Source organism: Clarias gariepinus, chromosome 12 (genome assembly GCF_024256425.1).
Source record: "Clarias gariepinus isolate MV-2021 ecotype Netherlands chromosome 12, CGAR_prim_01v2, whole genome shotgun sequence".
NCBI classification, from domain to species: domain Eukaryota; kingdom Metazoa; phylum Chordata; class Actinopteri; order Siluriformes; family Clariidae; genus Clarias; species Clarias gariepinus.
The window spans coordinates 20,397,178-20,424,018 of record NC_071111.1 but is presented as its reverse complement, the minus strand read 5'-3'; the positions used below and the strand labels follow the sequence as shown (position 1 = coordinate 20,424,018).

The following is a 26,841-nucleotide window of genomic DNA, read 5'->3' as shown; positions in this document are numbered from 1 at the left end:
CCAGTCCCAAGCCCGAATAAAAAGGGAGGGTTGCACCAGGAACAGCATCTGGCATAGAACCTGTGCTAAAGTTATACTGTATGCGGATCAGATGGTACTCTGTGGCAACCCCTTTAGGCAACTGAAATAAAGTTTATCTATTCTTGTATGTTCAATAAACGTTGTGTTTATATTGAAAGTGAATACTGTATATGCACTGGATATGATTTTTTCTAAGTAGTTGTTTCCCCTTGATGTTCATGAAAAAGTATTTGCCACTTTGTGATTTTTTTTGCATATTTGTCACACTTAAATGACTGCTATCATCAAACTAATTTTATAAATGCACTAAAATAATAAAATGTTATTTTTAAATACAAAAAAAGTAAATACAAAATGTAGTTTTTGAATGAAGATTTCATTTATTAGAGGGGAACCTACATGGCCCTATGTGAAAAACATTTGCCCACTTTGCTTATCATTAAAGAGTTAAAGCACAACAAAAACAACTTCTCACAGCACTACAGTCGGGCCCGTGGAGTTGCATTGCAGAGATGTTGCTGTAAAAAGTCCAAAATCTTTTCCCATGAGTCTTCTTGGGCATATGCATGTGGTCTGGTCTGTCCACCCCAAAGCATGATCACTGTGAAAACACAATGACACAAACTGTAAATATATGTATATGCTGTAAATATTCCTGTGATAAATTCTTTATGAACAGGTGTTATAAATTTATGGAGTTTTTTACATGACTCTACAAACCTTTCTTTTCTTCAGACAGCATGTAGTTGGAGGCTCTGTGGTGTGGTGAGTAAGGCGGCTCAATCAGGTGACCTGCACCAGGATAGATGAGGATGTTGAACAAATGCCGATTGCCTGCCTTTTCAGTCATTCTCTCCATCTGAGATCAAATAATGGAAGGTAAAGAGGATTCAAATGACTGATCACATGATAGTATCCATATTGATTATCAATATAACCATATGAATTTTTATAATATAATAGAGCTTAACACATTGTCAACATACACATATACTATTGAGCATTTCTCAACCCTGAGATGTGAGTTAATAATGGAGGACCACCATTTTAGGCAGATGAACTTAATAGAAGGCCCTACATAAAACGGGCCAGGGGTAGCTCAGTGGTTAAGGCATTGGACTACGGTTCGGAAGATCCCGGTTCAAACCCCACAACCACCAAGTTGCCACTGTTGGGCCCTTGAGCAAGGCCCTTAACCCTCAACTGCTCAGATGTGTAGAGATGTGTATGAGATAAAAATGAGATAAAAAAAAAAAAATGTAAGTCGCTCTGGATAAGAGCGTCTGCTAAATGCCTAAATGTAAATGTAATTTATATAATGGATATAATGGATATGAATATTGCACACCCCTATTAAAATTCCAGGGTTTCCACACCTAAATAGCTAAATATGCTAAATAGCATTCAACAATTTTTTTTTTTACTACGGTTACTTTCAACCAAGTAATCTGATTGGACTGAAATTTAACAAATGGTGATAACGACTGGTAAAAGCAGTGGGACTTTAGCGATATGTATTAATCTATGTTACAGACGTTCTGAAAATTATAAATTACACCAACTGACGGTCGCCAGAATGGATGAAAAGTATGTCGCTACAGTCCACAGTACTGTGGAGAGAGCAGCTGCCTAGCAAATGCCATATTAAAAACCAGTCACAACCACTTTCAGCAAGAAAAAATATCTGATAAAGTTATGCCATCTTAAAAAAACATGTCACATTGTGTCCTTCTTAATAACTACTTCTTAAGCTGCTCCAAATTGTGGCTGTATTTTTAATTTACACCTAATGTAAGCAACAAAGCTAACTAGTCCCCTTTTAAAGGTACACTCGATGCTCCAAGCCGTGAGGGTGTCTTCCCTCGGGAGTGGTACATAAAGTGTTAAGTATTAGGAATTAAGTGTGGTACATAAGTGTTAGGTGTTCGGTTGCCTCCTGCCATGTTTCAGAATACCGAACACCTAACAGCCAACCACCTTTTTGTCTATCCCCCCAACCACCCTCCACCCCCGCATAGACGGAGGGACAATGCTTTTTCCCCCTTTCGGAGAAATTGGCAGTGTGGAAGCTACTGCCAGGGATGCCTCCCTGGTTACAACGCACCGCAGGGTACAGGATTCAATTTGGTCATCGTCCTCCGTCTTTCAACGTCATGTTAAAACAGGAATTAGACTTTTCTGGCATAAGCGGCCATAGGACATTTTCCCCTCCCAGATAAAATGTCAGGCTATTACAGTAGCTATTTCTTGGTTCCAAGAAAGAGTGGTGGGCTGCGTCCAATTTTGGATCTTCGCGGGTTGAACCACTATCTTAAATACAAGTTCAAAATGTTGACAATCAAAATGATTGGTTTGGAACAATCGACCTGGAGGACGCATACTTTCTTATAGTAATATTGCCAAACGCAGTAAGTTCCTGAGGTTTGCTTTTGAGGGTAAAGCTTACCAGTATCGAATCCTCAATTTGGCCTAGTTCCGTCACCCGCACATTTACAAAATGTATGTATGTAGCCCTGGCTCCTTAACGACTCCAGGGCATCTGTATCTTGAATAACATAGACAACTGGCTGCTTTTGGCCTAGTCTCAGGAGCTAGTGCTTCGGCATCAAGATGTCACTCTAGCTCAACTCTAATCTTTAAGATTGAGACTCAACGCCACAAAAGCATTCTCTTTCCTGCTTTTAAAGTATGACATATTTGGGTGTCACATGGGATCCGACCGCAATGCGGGCACAGCTGTCTCCTGCGTGTGTCGAATCCATTCTCAATATCCCAAAGGAGATCAAGCTAGGCCAGAAAGGAACTTTTCACTACTTTCAGAGGGTTACGCGCCGAACCACTTTCTATGTGGGTTAGACCCCGGGCCGAGCTCTTCTACCTTCATGTCTGGCCCCTGAGGGGGACCAGTGAAGAGAGGCTGGTCTTTTAGCCAATGTAATTGAAATTATACTAAGTCCTAGTACTCCTCTCACTAGAAGAACTTATACCCTCAAATGGAGTGTATTTAAAAAATCGGTGCATAGTAAAACATGTAGACCCAGTCCACTGCCAAATTGTTTCAGTGCTGGAGTTTCTAAAAGAAAATTGAGCTCGGGCTTATGCCCTAGCATTCTCAGAACGTACGTAGCCGCTATTTCGGCTTGTCGTGTCCTAACTGATGGGGTTTCTGTGAAAAGCACCCTTTAGTTGCTTGCTTATTCGTGGAACTAAAAGGTTGAGGCCGCCCACTAGAGCGACAGTCCCTTCTTGGGATCTAGCTATTGTGCTAGAGGGGTTGGTTGACAACCCTTTTGAATCGCTAGAGTCAGCGCCTGTCAGGCTTCTGACCCTTAAGATGATTTTTTTTAGGGCCCTTATTTCTCTGAAATTTATTTATTTTGCTTTTTTTATTTTGCAGCCTCCCCATCTTGTTTAGACTTTGCCCCTGGGCTAGTCAAAGCTATTCTGCATCCTCACCATCCTCCGAAGGTTTTATTCTCGACTACAGTATGCACCCAGTTGTTTATGAAGCCTCTGTCCTCCACCATTTACAGCTCCGAAGCAGGAAAGACTTCACTTACTGTCTTCAGTTCGTGCTCTTCAGATTTACAGTACATCCACCGCACTAGCCAGTGACGTAAATCAGGGCAGGTTTTTATATGTTATGGGGGCCGCAGCCGAAGGGCGCCACGACAAATGCTGGGTAAAAGAGATTTTATAGTTGGATGTCCACGCAATTCCAGGCTCATGGGTCCTCGAGTCATACCCCCAGAATTATGTCTGAGACCCATTTGGGGGACAGTGCGGCGCGTTGGTATTCTCCTTCCCATAGCGTTTTCACGCAGCATCGAGTATAGCTTTTGAAAGGGAACGTCTCGGGTTACTTTGCTGTAACCCTGTTCCCTGAAAAAGCGGTAACGAGATGCTGCGCTCCAATGCCGCACTGCGAGCGTGACTGGACGTCCTTTCAGACAAAATTGAGCTGAAGATGTTTCCGGTTCAGTCCTATTTATAACCTGCAGGTGCACCTTATCAGATGACGTCACATGACCGAGGTTATATAAGCCAAAGTTTTGGCATGTTTGACACACAAGAGCTTCACAATCGGGGAACAAATAGACTTTTCCAAACCGTTTTTTCACGCAGCATCTCGTTCCTGCTTTTTCAGGAAACAGGCTTACAGCAAAGTAACCCGAGACGTTTCTAACACAAGGCTGAATCCCAAATCCCTCCTAAACCCCCAATCAAAAGCATTACTTGTTAAATGGGATAAGTGGAGAGTACAGGCTTGCACTAGCTTTCCATTTAACTCTATTCGAGCTTTAATCTCAGAAACCAGAATTTAGTAGCTGATATTCTAAATTAGAATAAGCGAAAAAATAAAGAGAAACCGACAAGATTTATAGGACTATCCACAACCATCATGGTTTATTCTCCTAAGGTGGTCCGCTATTAAATAGTGCTATCTCTAAACAATTAATTATAATCAACTGCTTAAAATAGAGGTTTTACTATTAATTAACCTTAAATTACATTTAAAAAAATTCAGACACTTTTACCATCAAGACATCTGATTTCTACATACAAATTGAAAACACCCCAACACTACAGCCCCTTCCTGTGATAATATATAACCAGAACGCTTTGCCTGTACATATTTGCATATTGAGCGTAAAATTGATGTATCTTAAAGTACATGCAACCTCTACATATTACAGATAATATATAAACAGAAAATAGCAACGATGCTACAATCTACACAGACATGCGATCATGAATGAGCGTCTTACATCTTCAGCGCACTCCACTGCGCCCAAGTTCTGATCATCATCTCCAACCACCAATAGCAGTGGACATTTTATCCGGCCAACCTGTGTGATTTGCGGTACACATACATATGATATATAAAGTAAACACAAAATTTAGATACATACAGAACCGCAGAATACTAATATGTTCAAAGGTGCAGTAAAATATATAAAATATTAGTAAGAATTTTTGTAAAACTCATGTAAAATCTATATAATAATCTGTAACTCAAGTAATTCTTGTAATTTAAAGTTAAAAAGCTAAGATGCTACAATAAGGCAGGTAAAAGTTACTAACATCAACTTTCTCAGCTAGGTCTGTTGGGATGGGCAAGACAACATCTCTCCAGATGACCTGATTGTCCTTTACTCGTGCTTTATAACCCCTGCAAAACATAATAAATATTGACTTTAAAATTGTTTAAGAGTCCAAATTTTTATGACACCAAATCATAAACGAACACCCAAAAATTCATTAACTATGGCATATTTAGAACTAGATGTGCTCGCGAATTTGTTCGCATAGAATTTAATTGCAACTCATAGGCATGTTTTAAAAGATGTACATTGCCATCTGTTGAATTTTGGAATTAAGAACGAGGGTGTGAGATTGCATAATTAAGTAGATTTGTACAGCACCATCTGTTGAATTTTAAGATTAATCAATGATTTAATTTAAAGGTCCATTTTTGTGGAATATAAAAAAAAATACTGGAAATTCATATATGTCCAAATTTTATATTTCCTTATGGAAAGTCACTAATGCCTAAGGATTAATGTACAACTATGTATCAGCACATGGTGGAATAAATTCTGTAACTCTTTGAATATTATCCTGACATGTAATGCTGTAGTGTTGTAGAACCTTGATAGAATATTTTAATAATTTCATGCATGAATTATGACACCCTGACTTTTTCCTATGTGTTTTTAATCTTCTCAAGGCATGCAAAAAGTAAAATGTGTAAAGGTATTTTAAAACTTGCATTTTGTGAATGATATTTAAACATCCACTCTTGTAAACTGCATGTACTTGAGGATTCAACGTAACACTAGAAGCGCAGAGTGCCGGTCACTTGACCCCAATAGGGGGAAAAAAAATACTTCACGCTCGATCAAATTCCAGGACCCTCCTTTCATGAATTTTCCTAGATCTGTGAGCTTAATCACCCAGCATGCTTAAATTATCAATAGCGCACCAGTAAAAGCCTGTATAAAGCCATTTTGCTCTTATTTATGTGAAATTGCTGACAGCTGTGTGCCGGTCATGCCGTTTCCTGCCTTTTCCAACCTGCAATTCTCATTTCTCTCAGAAGATGGCGCAAGGGATTGTGCATACTAGCTATGCGTCATTCAGACAGTCAGTGTGTATATGTAACTATCTCAGGTTTCATTCCATATATGCAGTTTATAAAGTTCAAAAGTTTGGGGTCACTTTCTAACTCAATGATCGTTCCTGATTTTTATTTCTTTCTACATTGTAAAGGAATGCTAAAGACATCCAAAAATGCATTGATCTCCTTTGAACAGTTAATGGGGAGATGTGTCTGCTACTTATGCTCTGTAAAGTCTTCATAACGTCTCTAATCTGAGGTGCTGTTAATTGGTCATTTTTCAGGCTGATAACTCTAAATTAACTGCTCGTCTGCGGCAGAGGTAGGTTTTGGTCTCGCCCTCCTGGGATGGTCTAAATGCCGTGGTTCTTAAAGTGTGGGGCGCGCCCCACTAGTGGGGAATACAGACATGACAGGCGGGGTGCAATGAACGGGAGGGAATTAGAGGAAAATAATAGGAAAGTACCTATTCTAATTCATGCTTTTCTTTATTAACAATAAAGATCGGACACTCGAAACTAAACAATCACACACAAAGAAATGGATCATTAAAACAAGTAAATTAAAATAACATCAGAGAAAAAGTGGAACCACAGTGCAACAATAACGGTTTTTGTCGGCATGTTAATTGCAGAGGAACAATACATAAGGAAACATTCGGTATATGTTCCCTTATATATTGTCTCCATAATTTCATTTATTCCAATGTGTATGCTAATGTTTCTGTATTTTTGTATGCTTTTTGATCCTTCAGGCACTGAACAGAAGGGAAGATCAATATCGTTCTACGCTTTTTGTTGCTGTGCGGGATTTTGCGATGATCTCTAAATCATTTGTTGCGCCGTAGAAAATAATGGTGTTTATGCTTTTAAACATGTATATTTAAGGGGGATGTAGCTTAAAGACAAAGTAGAGAGGAAATATATGTGGGTATCTTATTTGCGGGTTTATTTACGCAGCTATTGAATTCGGAGATGCGAATATCAAACTAACTTTACCGCGGACACAAACCGGGTCAGTAGCGTACAGTACTGTATGTAGTGAGCGTAATAACGTCAATGGATACATTTGTTACATGGACCACAAAAACGCAGGCGATTCAGCATTATCAGCCTAATCAACCAAAAACCCAGCCGAAAAGAAAACATGATGAAGCAAATGTTGCGCTTGGATTCATGGTGGGGATGGTGGGGCAGAGGAGAGACCCATGTGTGTTTTGTGTCTTAAACCGCTGGCAGCAGACAGCATGAGACCATCAAAGTAGGAAGACACTTAGAGACAGCACACCCCAGTCACGTTAATAAGCCACTCGACTTCTTTGAAAGAAAGCTCTAGATAAGGGACGAAGTAAGCCTGTTATAACAATTACACGTGTATTTTATCTTTTTTAAACTTGGTGTTATTTGATCTTATTGGTTTAGAAATTGATATTTCAATAAATAGTAAACTTGGCAAATTTCGTTATCATTTTGTTGACAAGTGGGGCTTAAAAATTCGCCCACCCCCTTAAGTGGGGAATGACAGAAAATGTTTGAGAACCACTGCCTTAATGAGAGCCAGTTTCATTATGGTGCTTGACGGATTTTGCAAATGCACTTGACAATACTGTTCTTGCAAGAACTATTACAGAAAGACTGACCTCTGCGTCTTAAAATAACTAACTGTTGTTTTTGTTATGTAATTACCTAATTCCATACGTGTTATTTTATAGTTTTAAATTCCCCAGTATTGTTGTAGAATGCAGAAAATAAATCACTAAACAAAAACAGACATTTGCAAGTCACCCCAAACTTTTGAAGGGTTTATATATATATATACACACACACACACTTCCGTGAAATATCGACAATTCGCCATTCATTCCCGCATTGATAGTGATATTTTATAAGGAGATTTAGCGATTTAGCTCTACTTAATTTTTATATTATTTTAAATAATTCATTAGTTTGTTCATTCTACACCGCGTTCCAAATTATTATGCAAATTGGATGTAAGTGTCAGAAACATTAAATGTTTGGTTTTTAAATGAAACTCATGGATGGTGTTGTGTCCCAGAGCTCTTTGGATCACTAAAATGAATCTCAGACACCAGTGATAATTACTTTGGCAGATAAGCCCAATTAAAGGAAAAGTACTGAAAAAGGTTGTTCCACATTATTAAGCAGGCCACAGATTTCAAGCAATATGGGACAAGGTATGAAAACATTAGATATTTCACGAAAACTTAAGCGTGATCATTATACTGTGAAGACATTTGTGACCGATTCAGAGCACAGGCGGTTTCGTGCAGATAAAGGCAGAATGAGGAACGTTTCTGCCAGACAAATTCATTGGATTAAGAGAGCAGCTGCAAAAAAGACTATTACAAAGCAGCAAACAGGTAGTTAGAAGCTGCTCATGCCTCTGGAGTCCCGCGAACCTCAAGGTGTAGGATCCCTCAGAAACTTGCAGCTGTGCATTAACCTACTATTCGACCACCCTTAACCAATGCTCACAAGCAGAAACGGTTGCAGTGGGCCTAGACATACATGAAAACTCTTCCATGGTACAAAAAAAAGAACCGTGCCTTTTGTAGCAAAATCTTCATGCATGACAATGCATCATCTCATGCTGCAAAAAATACCTCTGTCATTGGCTGCGATGGGCATAATAGATGAGAAACTCATGGTGTGGCCACTATCCTCCCCTGACCTCAACCCTATTAAGAGCCTTTGGAGTATCCTCAAGAAAAAAAATCAAGGATAGGAGGTAGTTCACATCAAAACAGCAGCACTGGGAGGCTATTCTGACATCCTCCAAAAAAATTCAAGCAGAAACTGTTCAAAAACTTCCAAGTTCAATAAATGCAAGAAGTGTGAAGGTGATATCAAAGAAGGGGTCCTATGTTAAGATGTAGCATGCCCTGTTAGGATCTTTTTGATTTAAATAGCTTTTGATTTCAGTAAATATGACCTCCTAATGCTCCAAATTCAACAAAAGCCTATTTTTAGTTCTTTACAACCTATAAAATGTTTTAACTCGTTGTGCATAATAATTTGGAACGGTTTGTTTAATTTTTATTTTTTTTTAATAAATATTATCATTAGGAGGTTTGTTCAATAAAATTTGAATATACCCTAAACGGTTGATGACTTGAAAATTTTACTGACCGTCATTTGCATCGACTAATTATGAAAATCAGAGAAAGATATCATTTGCGCAATGATTTGGAACACAGTGTATTTGAAACTTCTAAACTTTTCAGATGTTTTTTAGTGTGACAGTGCTTTAGATAGACAAGGAGCAGCGATAGCGACAGCGTTTTAGCGATAATTTTACGGAAGCAATGTAATGACCCCCTCCTGAGAATATATATAGCTTATTAATGGCATTTGAATAAATCAGATCTACCACATCAGATACAGTAATAAACCATGCTATGTCATAACTAAAGCAAACACCACGACTATGCCTCGTGGTGCACCTGGCCGCGGTGTATTATAAACCTGTGGAACTGTTTATGCGCACATAAAAATCATATCATGGAAGTGATGTGTGGCCACTCCATGAGAACTAAACCAAAGATTTCGGTAACTACATGTAACAGAAAATGTAGATGCAGATTCCAAATGTGTGTGTATATATATATATATATATGTATAAACACTTTTGAAATAAAATCACTATTACTTGACCCTGAAGTTTAGTTTAGCACAAAAAACAGAAAAGTCCTTTCTGGTAAATCAACTGCATATGTAGTGTATATACAAAATTAATATACATTCTTTTATTATCCTCACGAGGGTTTCCAGCCCTTTGTTCAACCCATACTGTGCCATCTCGTTTCTTTTGAAATGATTCCCCTGCACACTCAATTTTGAGTCTGATTCTGAATCAGATTTAACATTTAGATTTAATTTGCTTTCGCCATCTTCCTCATCTTTTCCATCTGACACCTTGCATTGCTCGCCCTCCGATTCCATCTCATCAATATTCCACATAATGTCCAGCACCTGCTGTGGGGTATATCGCACTCTTTGAGTAATTGTAAGTAATGCTCTGCGCAACCGTGGGATCGCCTAAACTGTGTAGCCACCCCCATTACACAGTGAGTTGTAGACATACCTGTTGACTTATTTATGTTGACTCATTTATAGGTCTCGATGTATAAGAAATGCTATTGATCATAATAACTCCACCCTATAGCTCAGCATACATTGAAGGGCCACTGAGGTGGTCAGACCAAGTAATTCATGGCACGGTCGTTAGGAGGGGATTGTGATCACTCCTAGGCTTTTGTTCTAGGCTGTCGGTCAAATCTCTCTCCACTTGAAAAGGAAGCATAAAAAACGCGAGGCGAGGGGCAACATGCAAAGGATTTCAGCATCTCGACTTACAGTATACTAAGCTGTTTATAAAGCAAACACTTTTTCTCATTTTGTAATCTTTCTTGTGTTTACATTACACAAAGTATATATATTTTTTTCTTTCTGTAAATAAACTACATATGCAGATTTACCAGAAAGAACGTTTGTTTTTTTTGTCCTAAACTTTACGGTCAAGTTATAACGATTTTATTGTAAAAGCCTATACATCCGCAAAGCTTTGTTGACAAAATCGATTGCAACATACTGTACATTATTAAAAATAGCATGCATATTTATACAATTGCAACCTGCATCTACATTTTCTGTTACATGTATAGAATTAGTTTCAGCTGATGGTAGGGTATTTAGTGATAATTAGTTTTAGCCAAATCATTAAAACTAACAATGGACTATGGCACTCTTTTGAGAAGAGGTTGGGAGGTGTTAATCTTGGCTACTTGTCCATCAGAGCCTGCCTGATTCATATTTTATCAAGGAAATATTTTATCCAATATTCATTTATTCTCTACAAGGGCACTAACTACACAGACCAAACTGTTATCTTCTTGTACTGTTATAAAAATTCTAAATATAAACAGAAACAAAATACAGCTTTTTTTCTCAGAGGTAAACGAAAAAGTGAAGTGAAGATTACAGATTAGGCTGGTGGTCCGTTGCCTAGTAACACTGAACGAAACGAGGCATAATGGTGGCGTTTGCTTCGGTTATGACATAGCATAGTTTATCTGCTGTGGTAGATCTGATTTATTTAAACGCAATAAAGCTTTATATCCTCAGGAAAGGTCATTACGTTGTTTTAGCGATAATTTCACGGGAGCGAGTTCAGAACCAAATCGATGCTCCTGCTCCATCTAAAGCACTGTCACACTAAAAAAAACATCCTAGAAGTTTAGAAGCTTCAAATAGAATGAAAAAACTAATTAATTTTCTTAAAATTTTATGAAATTAAGTAGAGCTTTAGTTTTTGTTATAGTACGAAGCCCCTAGATGGACAAGAGAAGAAAAAACGACAGAAAAAAAGTTATGTTTTGCGTTATAACCCCAAACTTTTGTTTTTTGGGTTATATCGCAAAAGTTTGGGGTTAAAACGCAAAACATTACTTTTTTCTTCTGCCATTTTTTCTCTTCCTTTGTCCCCTTAGATACTCTGTAATAGGTTTTCTCAGTTGAATATAAAAAAAATATCGCTGATTATCAACGCAGGAATGAATGGCGCATTGTCCAAGTGCAAGTTGATCTTGTAGCTAAACTATTTGCTTTGGATGAAAGCGGCATCTAGCAATCATTGTCTGTCAGCGACAGCTTCCTACTTAAAACAATAGGCGGTTATTTGACCTGTGAAGTCCGGCGTAAAACCTGTGCCAAGTTGTAATGCGGACAATTCCGCTGTGGGGACCCCTTGGGGGGAGCAGCCGAAAGACCAACATCATGTTATATTCAAGTGCAGAATTTGAACATAACATAAAATGTTGGTACAGGAACCGAGTGCCTAAGGCAGGGGTAAAGTCACTGACACTGCATAAGCATCAAATAATTACATTTCTTTAGGGCCAAGATTTTCTCAAGTGTATTTTATTTTGACCTTCTTCTTCTTCTTTGTCTTTCGGCTGTTCCCGTTCAGGGGTCGCCACAGCGAATCATTTGCCTCCATCTAACCCTATCCTCTGCATCCTCTTCTCTCACACCAACTAACCTTATGTCCTCTCTCACTGCATCCATAATTTTGATCTGATTTTTTTAATATTGAGAGATTACCAGCATTTTCTGGCTACTGGCTGGCTTGGCATCTGCTATCAAACAAAAATGCAGACCATCAAACAGGACCAGAACATTCTTGATGTTGGGTATGTGAGGAATGACATGACAATGCTTTTTTTTAGGAAGATCTTATTTTTTAAAAATGTAAAAATAGACACAGTACAGTGGAGCCTTCGATTACGAGCATAATTCGTTCCGGAAGCGTGTTCATATTTCAAAACACTCGTAAAGCGAATTTTCCCATAAAAAATAATGGAAACCCAGATTATTCATTTTACAACCCCAAAAAATAAATACATAATTAATACAAAATATAAAGTAAAAATAAAACAAATTAACCTGCAAAAATATATAAATAAAAAGAAATAAATCCCGACAGATAAGTGTTTGTCTGCGCAGTGTATATATGTGTGTTTGTGCACGCGTGTCTGTTTGTGTGACACCCTCTCCATCTTCTCGTCTTACACAGTAACCCTTCCTTGTCTCTTATTTGTGACACACACACACAAATTGAAACACTGCCTCATCGGGAAAATTTACAAAAAATCTTTGACACTCGAGTGAGCACCCATAACGGAATCAGGCTGACATACACACAGAGAGAAAATGGATCTTTAACCTCTCTAATGGGACTTTTTTTTGCTTTACACGCGTGCACACGTATGTTATAATAAACAGTACACACGCTGTACACACACAAAATAAAATATGTTTTACGCACACACATGTGGTCACAGTGTTATAGCAGTAGATGCATGCACAGATGTTGATTATACCAGTGAGAGACGCGGACTAAGACAGCAGGGGAGATGATTACCCACAGCGCGCGCAAGAGAAAAAGCATTTGCTCAGTTGTAATCATGTGATGCTTACTGTCAAAACAAGAATTGCTATGTACAGTACAGTAAAGTGAGAGATTTAAACTGCTTCAAACTGATGGAGAAGTAAACATATTTTTAGTGTACGTACCTGTTCATCCTTGCATAGAATTCAGACAATGTATCACGTATAGGAATGACGTGACTGCAGCTGATGCATATGCAACACCGGGGCTGCAATAAAGTCATGTGTTAGATTGTTTACAACCCATATCTGCAAATTTTCTCAGTGTAATGATTCCCAGATGTCAAGCAATACAGCACTCCTATTTTTTTTATATTTACATTACAGCCTCAAAGATTCCTTCTTTTCTAGACAATGTAGTGCCTAAATCTTAATTGTGAGTGAAATGAGCCCTGTGTGCGCACACGGTGTGTGACAGTGGGTCTGTACTTCTTCACTGTGATGCAAGGTGAATCTAATTCGATAAATTCTAGAAAGTCTGAGATTTGAAAAACAGTTCTAAGAACAGTTTCAGAATCATAGAACTGGCTCAATCTAATAGGCCCAAACTCCAGAACTTGTCACGGGGGTGAAGGATCCAAGCGCAGAGCGAGCGTTTGCTGTTTCTCTAAAAGAGCCCTGCAGCGCGAATGCAGGAGAGTAGAGCCGGTGAATGTAGAGAGCAAGTGCAGCGCTTTGAGTCAATAAGCCCAGTGGCAGGAATGCGGAAGTGCCAAGCCGGCATGTATAGAAAGTGCATACGCTGTTTGCAGGCGATGACAATCCCACGAAGCTAGGCAGAGGAATCGCGCAGGATGCTAGATCTGAAATGGTAGCTCGTGGTCAATGAACAAATCGAGGGTCAGCAACAGTAAATCAATGAAGTCAAAGGATCCGTAGCGTGAGACAAAGACGAGGTGTGAAAACAGAGCGTGGTCGAGATCCGGAAGTTCAAAGCAGGGAGAAACGCTGGAATCATGGGCATGGATAGCACACAATCTGGCAGAGAGCTGTTGTCTGTAGGCATGGTAAAAGTTGAACTTTGATGATCAGGAATTGAGAACAGGTGTGTTTAGAGCGCTGAAGGGGGTGGTGAAATGCAAGGAGCGGGATGGATCGTGGAGCAGGAGTATGCAGGAGTATGCAGGTGATCATGACCTTAACTGAGGTATGGGCGTGACCTGGCATACTGTGACAGAACTGCTCTCACACCTGTTTTTGTTCTAAATCTACGACTTCCAGGTATAAAATTTGTCCAATCAAACGATCCCTGTGTCAATTTAAGGAAGTCAGTGGTAAAGTTTAAGGTATTAAAAGCTTTTTAAAGTTAAGGATTTTGAATTGTAAATGTCAAGATATAAATGCTAAAGGCCCTAATATATAAGGATGCAGCAATACCACTTTTTGTCAGACTGAGTACAATTACAGTGGCACCTCGGTTCACAAACTTAAATGGTTCCCAAGTTCTGGTGGTAACCTGATTTGGTCGTAGGCAGATTCATTATTTTTTCTATAGGAATACATGTAAATAGAATTAATCTGTTGTCTGTCACAATGAACTATATTTAACTTTTGATTTATTTTGTTTATATCACATAATATAAAACAAAGTATGAAAAAGCTTTAATTATAAAAAACAATACAGCACTAACTATAAATATAAACTGCATAAGAGAAAGTGAACTTTTAATTTTATATTGTTACCTTTCTTAGGGAGCCTTACTGCACCTTCCATAATACTGGGAGAATTATTATTATTCTTATAACCTTCATGTCACAACCTGCCAAGCCACGTCTACACCATAGATGAGCCTGGCGCCTTCCCTTCCATGCTCCAGTCCATATCTTCTCTTTCACTGCCTCAGTCACCACTCTAAGCACACCTGTTTGCGTACATCATTTTAGCCATTTTTATTTATTTTAGCCGCTCCGAAACTTCAGGTCGTCACCAAATTATTGTGCCATCGTGTCAATATTCTTGCGTTTGTTTTGCTATTGCTTATCAATGTTATCGACCCCATTTTGTTTCCGACCTAGTCTTGTTCAGCGTATTTGATTTACTGCATGTATGGATTGCCAACTTTGAATTCCGCATTTGCAATACCGACCACGAAACGTTTGGATTACCGGCTTTGACTTCTACGGTTCGCATACTGACCACCGTCTGCGCTGCACACTTTTGCACAAAAATTTAGTTTTGTTCGGATTCAGCTGATAGTGGCCGCTTGGGATGGTGGTTTCTGGGTCTTGTTCCAAGGAGGAGTTCATGAAGAGAGACAAATTTTAGGCGCATTTTTGGTTATACTCTGGGGCGTTTGTGAACCGATGTCCCACTGTACTTTATTTAAATATAAAATATAAAACATTTTTCTTCTTCTTCTTTTGGCCATCCCCTTTCAGGGGTAGCCACAGCGAACCATCTGCCTCCATCAAACCCTATTCTCTGCATCCTCTTCTCTTACTCCAATTAACTTTATGTCCTCTCTCACTGCATCCATAAATTTTCTTTTTGGTATTCCTTTAGCTCTCCTGTCTGGCAACTCCAACCTCAGCATCTGTCTACCAATATGCTCACAATCTCTTCTCCAAACATGTCCAAACCACCGCAATCTGGCCTGTCTGACCTTATTTCCAAAACATCCAACATGGGTTCGCATGAATTCTGCTGTGTACCCAAATATTCTGAAGGAGAATGTCTTTGACCTCAAGCTGAAGCAAACTTGGGTTCTGCAGCAGGACAGTGATCCAAAGAACACCAGCAAGTCCACTTCTAAATGGCTGAAGAAAAACAAAATGAAGACTTTGGAATGGTCTAGTCAAAGTCTTGACCTAAATCCAACTGCACTACTGTGGCATGACCTTAAAAAGGTGGTTCACGCTCGAAAACCCTCCAATGTGGCTGAATTACAACAATTCTGCAAAGATGAGTTGGCCAAAATTCCCCCACAGCGCTGTAACAGACTCATTGCAAGTTATCGAAAACACTTGATTGCAGTTGTTGCTGCTAAGGGTGGCCCAACCAATTATTAGGCTTAGGGGCAAACACTTTTTCACACAGGGCTATTAAAACTGTTAGTAGTTAATAAAAACTGCATGATGTGTTTACTTGTGTTATCTCTACTAATATTTAAATTAGTTTGATGATCTAAAACATTAAAGTGTGACAAAAGTATTGTGGCAAATACTTTTTCACATCGCTGTATATACTGTGTGTGTATACATGTTTGTGCCTACCTATTTTTTCCTGAGCTAAATATTTTGAACAGACAATATATTAGTTCCTTTTTAGATAGACTTAACAGTCTACATATAAATAAAATGGGGCCCGGCCAGGCACAGCCGGAAAGAGCAACGTGGACCCCTGCGCTTCCCCATCTCATCGATCCACCACCTGCGAGATAAAACGATGGGGTTGGGTGCGCTGTTATGTAGGTAGCAGTGAAGGCCGAGGGCCTCGACAGGCCAGACCCAGGCGGCAGAAGCTGGCTTTGGGGAATTGGAACGTCACTTCTTTGTGGGGGAAGGAGCCAGAGCTTGTGTGGGAGGTGGAGCGTTATCAGTTAGATCTGATGGGGCTTACCTCGATGCATAGCCTCGGCTCTGGATCCATACTCCTGGATAGGCCCAGGGTGTGAGGCGCCAGGCGGGTGAGGGGATACTCACGAGTCCACAGCTGAGTGCCACGACGTTGGACGAGAGGGTTGGACGAGAGGGTCGCCTCTCTTCGCCCGAGGACCATGTGGGGGAAACACTCACTATGGTCTGTGCTTACGCTTTAAACAGCAGTTCTTAGAGTATTCTTATTTCCGGAGACTCTGAAGGGAGTACTGCATTGGGCTCCAGTAGGGAATTTCATAGTCTTGCTGGGGGACTTCAGCGCACATGTGGGCAATGACAGATACCTGGAGGGGCGTGATTGGGAAGAACGGCCTTTAACTCCCACCTCCAGTGGAGCTTTTCCAGCATCCCTGTAGGAGCTGGGGACATTGAATGTTTAAAGCTTCTATTGCTGAAGCTTCAGCTGTGAGCAGTGGTCTAAAGGTTCTGGGTGCCTCAAGGGCGGTAAGCCTCGAACAGCGTTGTGCACACCTGTGTTTAGGAAAGCTGTCTGACTGAAAAAGGAGTCCTTCAGGGATATGTTATCCTGGGGGACTCTAGAAGCAGTTGTATGGCACCGGTATACAGCAGCCACAGTGGTAGCAGAGGCAAAGCAGTGGGTGTGGGAGGAGCTTGGAGAATCCATGGAGAAGGACTTTTGGGCAGCACTAAGGTGCTTCTGGAAAACCATCCAGCACCTCAGAAGGGGTTATGGGTAACCACCCAAGCTGTACAGCAAGGATGGGATACTGATGACCTCGACTGAGGAGGTAATCGGGGGGATGGAGAGAGCACTTTGAGGAACTCCTGAACTCGACTAATTCACCCTCTGTTGCAGAAACAGAGCTGGAGTATGATGGGGGGTTGGCGTTGATCTCCCTTGGTGAGGTCACTAAGGTAGTCAAACAACTCCACAATGGCAAAGCCTCGGGAATTAAGGAGATTCGTCCAGAAATGCTGAAGGCTCTGGGTGTTAAGGGACTATCTTGGTTGACACGCCTCTTCAACATCGTGTGAAAGTCTGTGACAGTGCCTAAGGACTGGCAGACTGGGGTGGTGGTTCCCCTTTTCAAAAAGTGGGACCAGAGGATCTGTGCCAACCATAGGGGCATTACACCAGTCAGCCTCCCTGGAGAAGTGTACTCTAAGGTGCTGGAAAGGCCAATTGTCAAACCACAAATTGCAGAGGAACAATGTGGATTCCGTCCTGGTCGTGAAACAGCGGACCAGCTTTTTACTCTTAAAGGAATCCTGGAGGGGGTTTGGGAATATGGAAGGAGACCATGGGGCAGACCAAGGACTAGATGGAGAGATTATATCACCACACTGGCCTGGGAACGCCTCGGGATTCCCCAGTCAGAGTTAGCTGAGGTGGCTGGGGAAGGGGAAGTTTGGGGTTCCCTGCTGGAACTGCTACCCCCGCAACCCGACTTTGGAAAAGCGGTTGAAGATGGATGGATGGATGGATATAAATAAAAATAAATTACAATATTTGCATATATCCTGTGGATTAAAGAAAGTAATATTCTTTTAATTTGTTAATTCTATGTACTGTATAAAAGCAAATCACCTTAATGACAGAGGAGAAGGCGGCCATTGTTAAAACAACAGAACCACCAACTGAGATGCCCCACAGAGCCACTCTGTCTCTTAGCACCTTGGGATGGTCCTGCATGATCTGACACGCTACCTACAAAACAGACAAAAAAACAAACCTGACCTTCATTTAATGCAACGCAAAAATCAGAATGTTCACAAATATAAAGAAATACACCAGTGTGATCTATGTTCATATTGTAAATAGAGATGAATGCTTAAGACCATGGGTTCCCTCTTAAGGAAAGCGTTCCCCCAAAATGGCTGTTATATTTATTTTATTTTTTTCTTAAAACAAAAATGCTTATGTAAATAGTAAAGTACATAGAATTTATGTTGACCACATAACACTATGGTTCATCCATTGACTGTCACACATATGAACACATGTACATATGATAGTAGGTAGTGAAAGTGGGCATTGGATTGAGCATGAGTCTTTCTCCTGCTTTACCATAATTCTTCAAAATCATTCATTATTCATTGTTACAAATAAACACACTACAGCCGTTGGTTCTCAAAGTGTGGGGCACGTGTGGTTTATTTACGCAGCTATTGAATTCAGAGATGCGAATATCAAACTAACTTTACCGCCATCACAAACCGGGTCAGTAGCGTACTGTATGTAGTGAGTGTAATAACGTCAATGGATACATTTGTTACATGGACCACAAAAAAGCAGCGATTCAGCACTATCAGCCTAATCAACCAAAAAGCCAGCCGAAAAGAAAATATGATGAAGCCTATGTTGTGCTTGGATTCATGGTGGGGATGGTGGGGCAGAGGAGAGACCCGTGTGCGTTTTGTGTCTTAAACCGCTGGCAGCAGACAGCACGAGGCCCAACAAAGTAGGAAGACACTTGGCGACAACACACCCCAGTCACGTTAATAAGCCACTCGACTTCTTTGAAAGAAAGCTTTAGATAAGTGACGACGTAAGCCTGTTATAACAGTTGCACGTGTATTTTATCTGTTTTGAACTTGGTTTTATTTGATCTTATTGGTTTAGAAATTGATATTTCAATAAATAGTAAACTTAGCCGATTTTGTTATCATTTTGTTGACAAGTGGGGCTTGAAAATTCACCCCCTTAAGTGGGGACTGAAAGAAAATGTTTGAGAACCACTGCACTACAGGCAAGTTGAGGAACGCCAATTAGCCTAATCTATATTAGGCACGGGAAAACTCAAGCACCAGGAGAACATGCAAACTCCATTCACACACACGAGAATCAACCCGCAGACCCTGGAGGTGCAAGGCGACTGTGCTAACCACTATGCCACAATGCTGCCTAGCTCAATATCTAATACACAAGGTCCATTTACAGTACTTTTAGCGATATCGATAATTTTATCGAATAGTTCATTTTCTTAATATGCTCTGCTGCTTTACACTTTTATGTAGAACAGCTGGTTTCCTTTCAGTAGGAGCCACTAGCCTTAATATGTGACAATAATACACACAACCTTTAGCATGTCAATAAAGCCATCTGTGAACCAACGCCTCTCAGGGTTAAAAAAAAAATGTGCGCGCAAACCCTGACAACAAATGGAGCTTTGAGTTGAATTACCTCAAAATAAGTGATATCGATGCCTTTTTCTGAAAACTTCAAATTCTCTACATAGTCCAGAGAAAACGCAACAAAGCCATGTGACGCCAGCAGGGCAGCCCGATACCGCATCAGGATTCGACCTCCTCCCCACAAGTCCAATATAGCTGGAAATGGTCCAGGTCCTTAATGAAGAGAAAAGGAACTTTGGGTATATACGCTTATTATTTTGATAATTAGTAGAAGTAATAGTCATAGTAATAACTAAACTTTTTATCATTACCTTTTTCATTTCGCCTAAGATGTTTATAAAAATCATGATGTGATGGTGGTTGACATAACATTAGTTTAACTATGACAGGTTACTGTGTGTGTAAGATTTGCTTTCCATGTTTCCCTGGATAGGTTTCCTCTAAATGTTTAGGATTTACATGCTCTCAGTTGGCTGATGCTTCTATCCAAAGTTCATGATGCAGAAATTTGAACTCACAACCTCTACACAAGATTAAGTCTGTGTGTGTGTGTACCTGGAGGAATGAACAGAGACCCTCGAACTCCTTTCTCATGTACATCGAAACACTGCACACCTGGAGCCATGTACCATCTTTCTATGATGGTAATGACTAATGGTGTGAGCTGGTTAAAATCCTGAGTGATGTGTCCATCATACACAGAAATGTGAAATATCATTGGTGAGAGGACATCTCGCCTTTGCAACCTTTATTACAGAGATTGAGATTATTAAAATAGTGCAGACAAAAGCGTCACATGCACTTTGTTACATGCACCAAATGGGTTTAATTACAAACCTCAGTAACTCAAAAACAAGCACATTTACACAATACATTAGCAAAAATCTAATGCCAAATTTTACAAAAAATTTTTTTATTGTTTAGCATAGGAAATGTATACTTGGCAGCTGAGTCCCTAGCTTCAAAAATTGTTCCCTACTGCACCAATTGAGTTACATAGTCCGTACAGTTCATCAGAGATAGTCAAAAGGAATGGGCATAACCGATTGTATAAACTAAACCTTAATAGACATAAATTGTCATTGAAACCTAAAATGTTTAAATTGTTTAAAAGGGCTATTGCAGTCTGTGCATTAAAACCAGTGGACTTATAAATTAAAGATAGCAAACAATTGAATACAAAGAAGCATGAAAAGTTATGAATGAAGACATGTCCAAAATAATCAACTTGTAACCATGTTGTGTTCGGGATAAACTACTATAGAAAAAATTTAGTGTTTTAAGCATTAAGTGCTCAAAGACATACATGTGCTATAGTTACATTTTTAAACCAATTAATGTATGATAACTGATCGTGATGGAGTGCTTTAATGTGATATACCTCAGTCCTGTTTGGCTGCCTGGTACTGGCCGCAGGCTCCACATTAGTGCCATTGGCTCGACCCCTGTGTACATGCCGCCCACACTGGGGTCCTTTGCCACTGTGTGCACACACAGAAACATCCAGCAATCTCTAAAAGCAGACTGTTGTTTACTGCTGAATTTATATAATAATTAACTCTTAAAAGCAAAGCTTTTCACAGATGAATTAAAGCCGATCATCTGTATTTATAGAAGGACTGCATATCTATGGCATATCTATATTCATGCCAAAATCCTGAGCGTATATTTTTGACATTTTTAAATGCAGACAAGCACTCTGCATGAGAGCGTGTCTCTTCTACTACATATCTTTTGGCATTGCTCAGTGTAATCTTAAAACAAATATAATGTTTTGGTTCTCAGTGTTTTACTCACGTGTTCTGTGTCAGCCAACTTTACCAGAGAATCACACTCTTTCCAAACACCCTTCCCAACAATGTTTAAATGATGGTAGTTTAGTTATTAACCTAGGAACCCAGTCTGTCATATAAATCATTTTTATGGACTGCGCCCGAAGGCATCTGAAAAATTTATTTTGTTGTTTAGCTTCTATAACATTACTAGTACAGTGTTTCACACAAAAGTGTTCTACTACATACAGTACAACAAACAAGACAAGAAAAATATGACCTTTAACAAAAAATGTATTAGATTTTTGTCTACAAGTTTTACATTTTAAAGATCCAGTCTACCCATATGTAAAGACTAAGACGAAGTGAAAAAATTAATAGCTAAATATTCTTTGATGTATAAAGATGTCACTGTTTCTCAGAGCACGTAGCCCTTAAAAAAACAAAGCACTTTTTGCATTACTGTATTTTAATAAATATTTTAAGGAAGGTTGTGCAATATAGAGTGATGTATTGTTTTTTTTAGCAAAACCTAGAAGATAAAAATTAACTAAATTTTATTTTATTGCAAATTCTAAACAAACAAATATGACTGCACTTTTTTTTTGCAAATGCACTTGATAATCCTGTTCTTGGAAGAACTGTTCCAGCATTGCTGACTCATATTAAATATGAAAATAGTTTATTAAAATAGTAACTGACTGCTGTTTTTGTGGTGATTTTTGTCGTAATAGATTTTCAACACACACGCGTATACACAGTGGCATGCGAAGGTTTGGGGGCCCCTGGTCAAAACTTCTGTTAATGTGAACAGTTATAGGAAGTATAAAATTACAAGTGACACAGTCCATTTGTTATAAACAAAATAAATTATTTTATTAGTTTGGCACCGTGCATAGTTAGTACCTAGTAGTACCCCTTTTGGAAAGGATCACAGCTTGTAAACGCTTTTTGTAGCCAGCAAAGAGTCTTTCAGTTCTTGTTTGACGGATTTTTACCAACTCGTCCTTACAACAGTTTTACAGTTCTGTGAGATTATCTGTCTTGCCCACACTGAACGTTTGAGGTCTAACCACAAATTTTCAATAAGGTTTAGGTCAGCAGACTATGAGGGCCATTGCAAAACCTTTAGCTTACACCTCTTGAGGTTTTCCATCATGGATTTGGAGATGTCTTTAGAATAATTATCCATTTGTAGAAGATAGCTTTTTTTAAAAAATTTTTATAGATGGTGTTTTGTTTGCTTCCAGAATTTGTTGAAATTTTATTGAATTTATTCTTCCCTTGTGAAATGTTCCCTGCGCTATTGGCTGTAATACAACCCCAAAGCATGATCGGCCCACCCCAATGCTAATAGTGGTCAGACTGGTGTCCTTTTCTTGACGTTCTGTACTCTTTGTTTTTTTTTTTTTGGGTGGGGGGGTTCCAATTTTCTCCCCAATATTAGTCGTAGCCAATTCCTCCTTGTCCTTACAACAAATAGGGGGCTCCCACATGAAGGCTACTAGTACCACTCAGTCGGGAGGGCGAAGACTATCCCGTGTTTCCTCCGAACCGTGTGACGCCAGCCGACCGCATCTTTTCGAACTGCTTCTCAAGGAAAGCCCTATCCGCTCCTTCCGCATGCGCAAGTTCACAGACGTCCCTGATCGGCTGTAGAGCCGTGATTAATGTGGAAGCGCAAGTACCTCTCATCCCTCCCCCCTGAGAGAGCTCGGCCAATCAGCTCTCTCTGTGCCAATCTCCGGATGATAGGGCGAGCGCTTTACCACTGTACTCTTTGTTTCTTAAACAAACCTTTACTCATTGCGGCCAAATAGTTCTACTGTAACCTCATCCTTGGAATGTTGTTCCAATATACATCAGGCTTGTGTAAATGTTATTTTACACAATTCAGACGGTGAATTTTGTGGTGAGGACGCAGGAGATGTTTTCTTCTCATGACTCTTCCATGAAGGCCATATTTGTGTAAGTGTCACTGAACAGTTGAACATAACTTCAGAGTCTGAAATCTTCCTGGAGGTTTTTGCAGTTAAACAGGTTCTGACTCGCTTTTCTAGCAATCCTAAGATCAGTACTCTTTGATATTTTTCTTGGTCTTCCAGACCTTATCTTGACCTCCACTGTTGCTGTTAACTGACATTTCCTAAATTACAATTCTGAAACAAGCTTTTTTAAGGAATATTTAAATTTTATGAAACTCAGCTATGGCCATAACCATCAAAATAAAAAGAAATAAACACTTGAAATATATCAGTCTGTGTGGAATAAATCTATATAATATCTGAGTTTTTGAATTGAATTACTGAAAGAAATCTACTTTTCGATAATATTCTAATTTATTGAGATGTACCTGTTTATACACACACACACACACACACACACACAACCTGCAGGTAACATTGTGTGTGTGCATATATGCTGGGAGATAGGAGGTTTAGTTCGTACCTGCGACAGTGCCACATTCATCGCTTACGTAATGTCCAAATGCTTCCCAAAAGTCCTTGTCCTCTGACTGATGTAGACAATGGAGTGTCACCTCCTGGCTCGGGGTTAAATTTGTCACTAGGATCCGGATCTTTTCATCCACAAGTCCACGTCTGGGCTCAACTGAGAGCAAAGGGCATGGGCAGCTCCCCATCATCCTGCTTGAAGCCCTGAGGGGAGAGAGACGGAGAGAAACAATACGATTAAAGATATTTTTCTTCCATGAATAAATGCATTCAATACACGACATCTATGCTCTGGCTACTTTAAGCATAGAAAACTCGCCTATTCATAATTTAAAAGTCTTGTAATAATTTCACAAGACAAGGTAAGCTTAGCTAGCACAGACAGTACAATGTCCAAAAGTCTAATGGATAAGCTCAGGCAAGTTGATCTGATGGCATTGGGACAGTATATGTATCGCTCTGCATCACAGATGTTCTAACAATCATTTGTCACAGGTGCTGTGTGTGGACTTTAGAAAAGGCATAAGCACAGAGGTGATTACCTTGGAGTCTTTTAATAAAGAAACAGAACATAAACAAACACAAGCTTTCACCATGGAAGAAAAGGGATCAAACTATGAAAAAGCTTAATTAGCATTAGCACAACTGATAAGACAAAAACTTAGGAAACAAACATAATATCAAAACATAACAGAACCACAATATAACCTACTGTAACGGTACCTTTAACATAAATAGGAATTCTTTCAAACAGATTATAAACATAAGAGCTAGACATACCAAGAGCTAAACGAGACTTGGAACTAAACATAACAAGGAACTAAACATAACCAGGAACACTTGACAAGAAGCTAGACCAACTAGGAGCTAGGAGAAATGGCATGATGCAGAGACATGGAGAGCCCACAGACAGGTAATTAAACAGCACTTTACCAACAGTACATAAACAGATGCCAGACCCAGAGCAACTGAACAAAAGGCTATTATACAACCCTAATTAGCTACCTCTGTTCAGGTAAGCGCTTCCATCACCTGACTAAGGTGCACTCTGGGAAATGAAGTACAAAACACAGAAAACACAAATAAACTCAAAATGGAGTCTCTGCACATGGCTTCCTCTAGGGGCTAACCGTGACATCATTAATTACACTCATTGTCACAGCATAGGGAGAGCAGCTGCCTGCCAAAACCCATGTTCAAAACTGGTCACAGAAGCACTTTCTGGAAGAAAACACATCTGATAACGTTAATAACGTCTATATAAAGGCTGTATCCCAACTCTCTTTGTAACCCCTATTCAAGGGCACAACTTGCCATTTTGTCTAAAACTAACCATGCACCTTACCCTACATGGCTCACATTTTGAGCGTTACAGTGTTAAATTGAAGCAACAGATGGAGGTGCCTATATTTATTTTACTTATTTATTTCACATGGAATAACTGACATTTGGAATTCTTACCCAAACAAAAAAATAAATAAATAGGGTCGACCTTACCCACCAACCAAATCACCTACATGGTCTCCAGCAGCTCCAGGTAGGGCAGCAGGGGCATAGCACAGAATGTAAATGCTGTACTTAAGCGGTCTTAGTGGGTCTCTTTTTTGATCCATATCTCTCATGCATTCCAAACTTACAATGCCCACCCATCATCAGGTAGTCAGGCCCTAGTCTAAGCCTAGTCCGTATAGATCTGTAGTAGCAAAAGTATTAAAATTTACCGGTGGACCAGTTAGTTCATTTAGACCCAAGTTGAGACTAAGTTCAGGTGATGGATCAGTTTCATTAGGAGACTGACATACAGTGATCTTGGCCCCTTAACATCCACTATGTGTTTCAGTTTGATAACTCCAGCTAAGGGTAACCTGTGGTTCAGTCCCGGTTTGCTACAGACCTCGACATCGTGTTTGTACCCATGGATCAACGGTTCTTTCAGTAGCCAGTAAAGCGAAGACAAATGTTCCAGTCTTGTCCACTTAAAATAATTCCATGCTCCAAACAGTCCTTGATAAAATAAAGATAGCGTATAAAAGAATAATCCATTTAAAATAGGGTGGTGTCTACCTCCAAATGTATTGTTTTCCTTAAAATGAAACTTGTTAGTGGTCTCCACAAAACATCATTACCTTCTGTGAAGTAATGCTGGAAAGCTGTTAACTCTGTAGGTGCATTAATCCCTGCCCTCCTTCCCATTTAGGCAGATAAAGTATGCTTTGTGGTACCCAGTGCAATTTGTCCCAGAAAAAAAAATAATGATGATAGATTGTATTTTTTGTAACAGTCCAATAGGAGGTTCCATACATGCTAGATTATGCCACAACATAAATGCTATAAGGTTATAAATAATTAAAGTTCGTTACCTGTACAACAATTTAGGCAGTAGCCCTTTCCACTTTGTTAATTTTCTTTCTATCTTCTACTTTTCTAATTTCTTGAGGTTTGTTTTACTACCGATTTTAGTGTATTGGCCAGAACTTTGGATTGTAGTCAGAGGTGGCAGAGTAGCCAAAAATGTCCTTAAGTAAGAGTAAGTGTATTTAATATTACTTAAGTAAGGGTAAAAAGTGGTCATCCAAAATATTACTCAAATGAGAGTAAAAAATAATAAGGTTAATTAGAAAAGACTACTCAGGTACTGTTTCTATCTTAATGTCTGATTTTTATAAAATAATTTTATTTAGAAATTATAACAATGATATATGATAACATTGCAACATTCAGTGAAACAGCTTAACTTACTGCGACATGTTTCCTCCAGTTAAAAATCGAGTTTTTATATGCTGAAGTGTGTGTCTGTTTTGGCAGAAAGAGAA

The 26,841-nt window shown here is 39.4% G+C and overlaps 1 protein-coding gene across 2 annotated transcripts; it reads right to left on the bottom strand.

Moving 5' to 3' along the window:
* Positions 1 to 421: 421 nt before the first annotated feature.
* Positions 422 to 26,841, bottom strand: LOC128534069 (bile acid-CoA:amino acid N-acyltransferase-like). Of its 2 annotated transcripts, XM_053508356.1 has the most exons (11): positions 26,768 to 26,841; positions 24,024 to 24,232; positions 21,185 to 21,284; positions 20,359 to 20,549; positions 19,853 to 20,016; positions 18,257 to 18,376; positions 13,237 to 13,319; positions 5,107 to 5,194; positions 4,791 to 4,871; positions 742 to 880; positions 422 to 622 (listed from the first exon to the last, which is right to left on the bottom strand). In XM_053508356.1, the coding sequence occupies exons 1-11, from the start codon at positions 26,773 to 26,775 to the stop codon at positions 501 to 503; spliced, it is 1,305 nt and encodes a 434-aa protein (XP_053364331.1). In that variant the 5' UTR covers positions 26,776 to 26,841; the 3' UTR covers positions 422 to 500. The 2 variants fall into 2 exon arrangements, with proteins under 2 accessions (XP_053364331.1, XP_053364332.1); XM_053508357.1 differs by lacking the exons at positions 24,024 to 24,232; positions 26,768 to 26,841 and adding an exon at positions 21,601 to 21,671.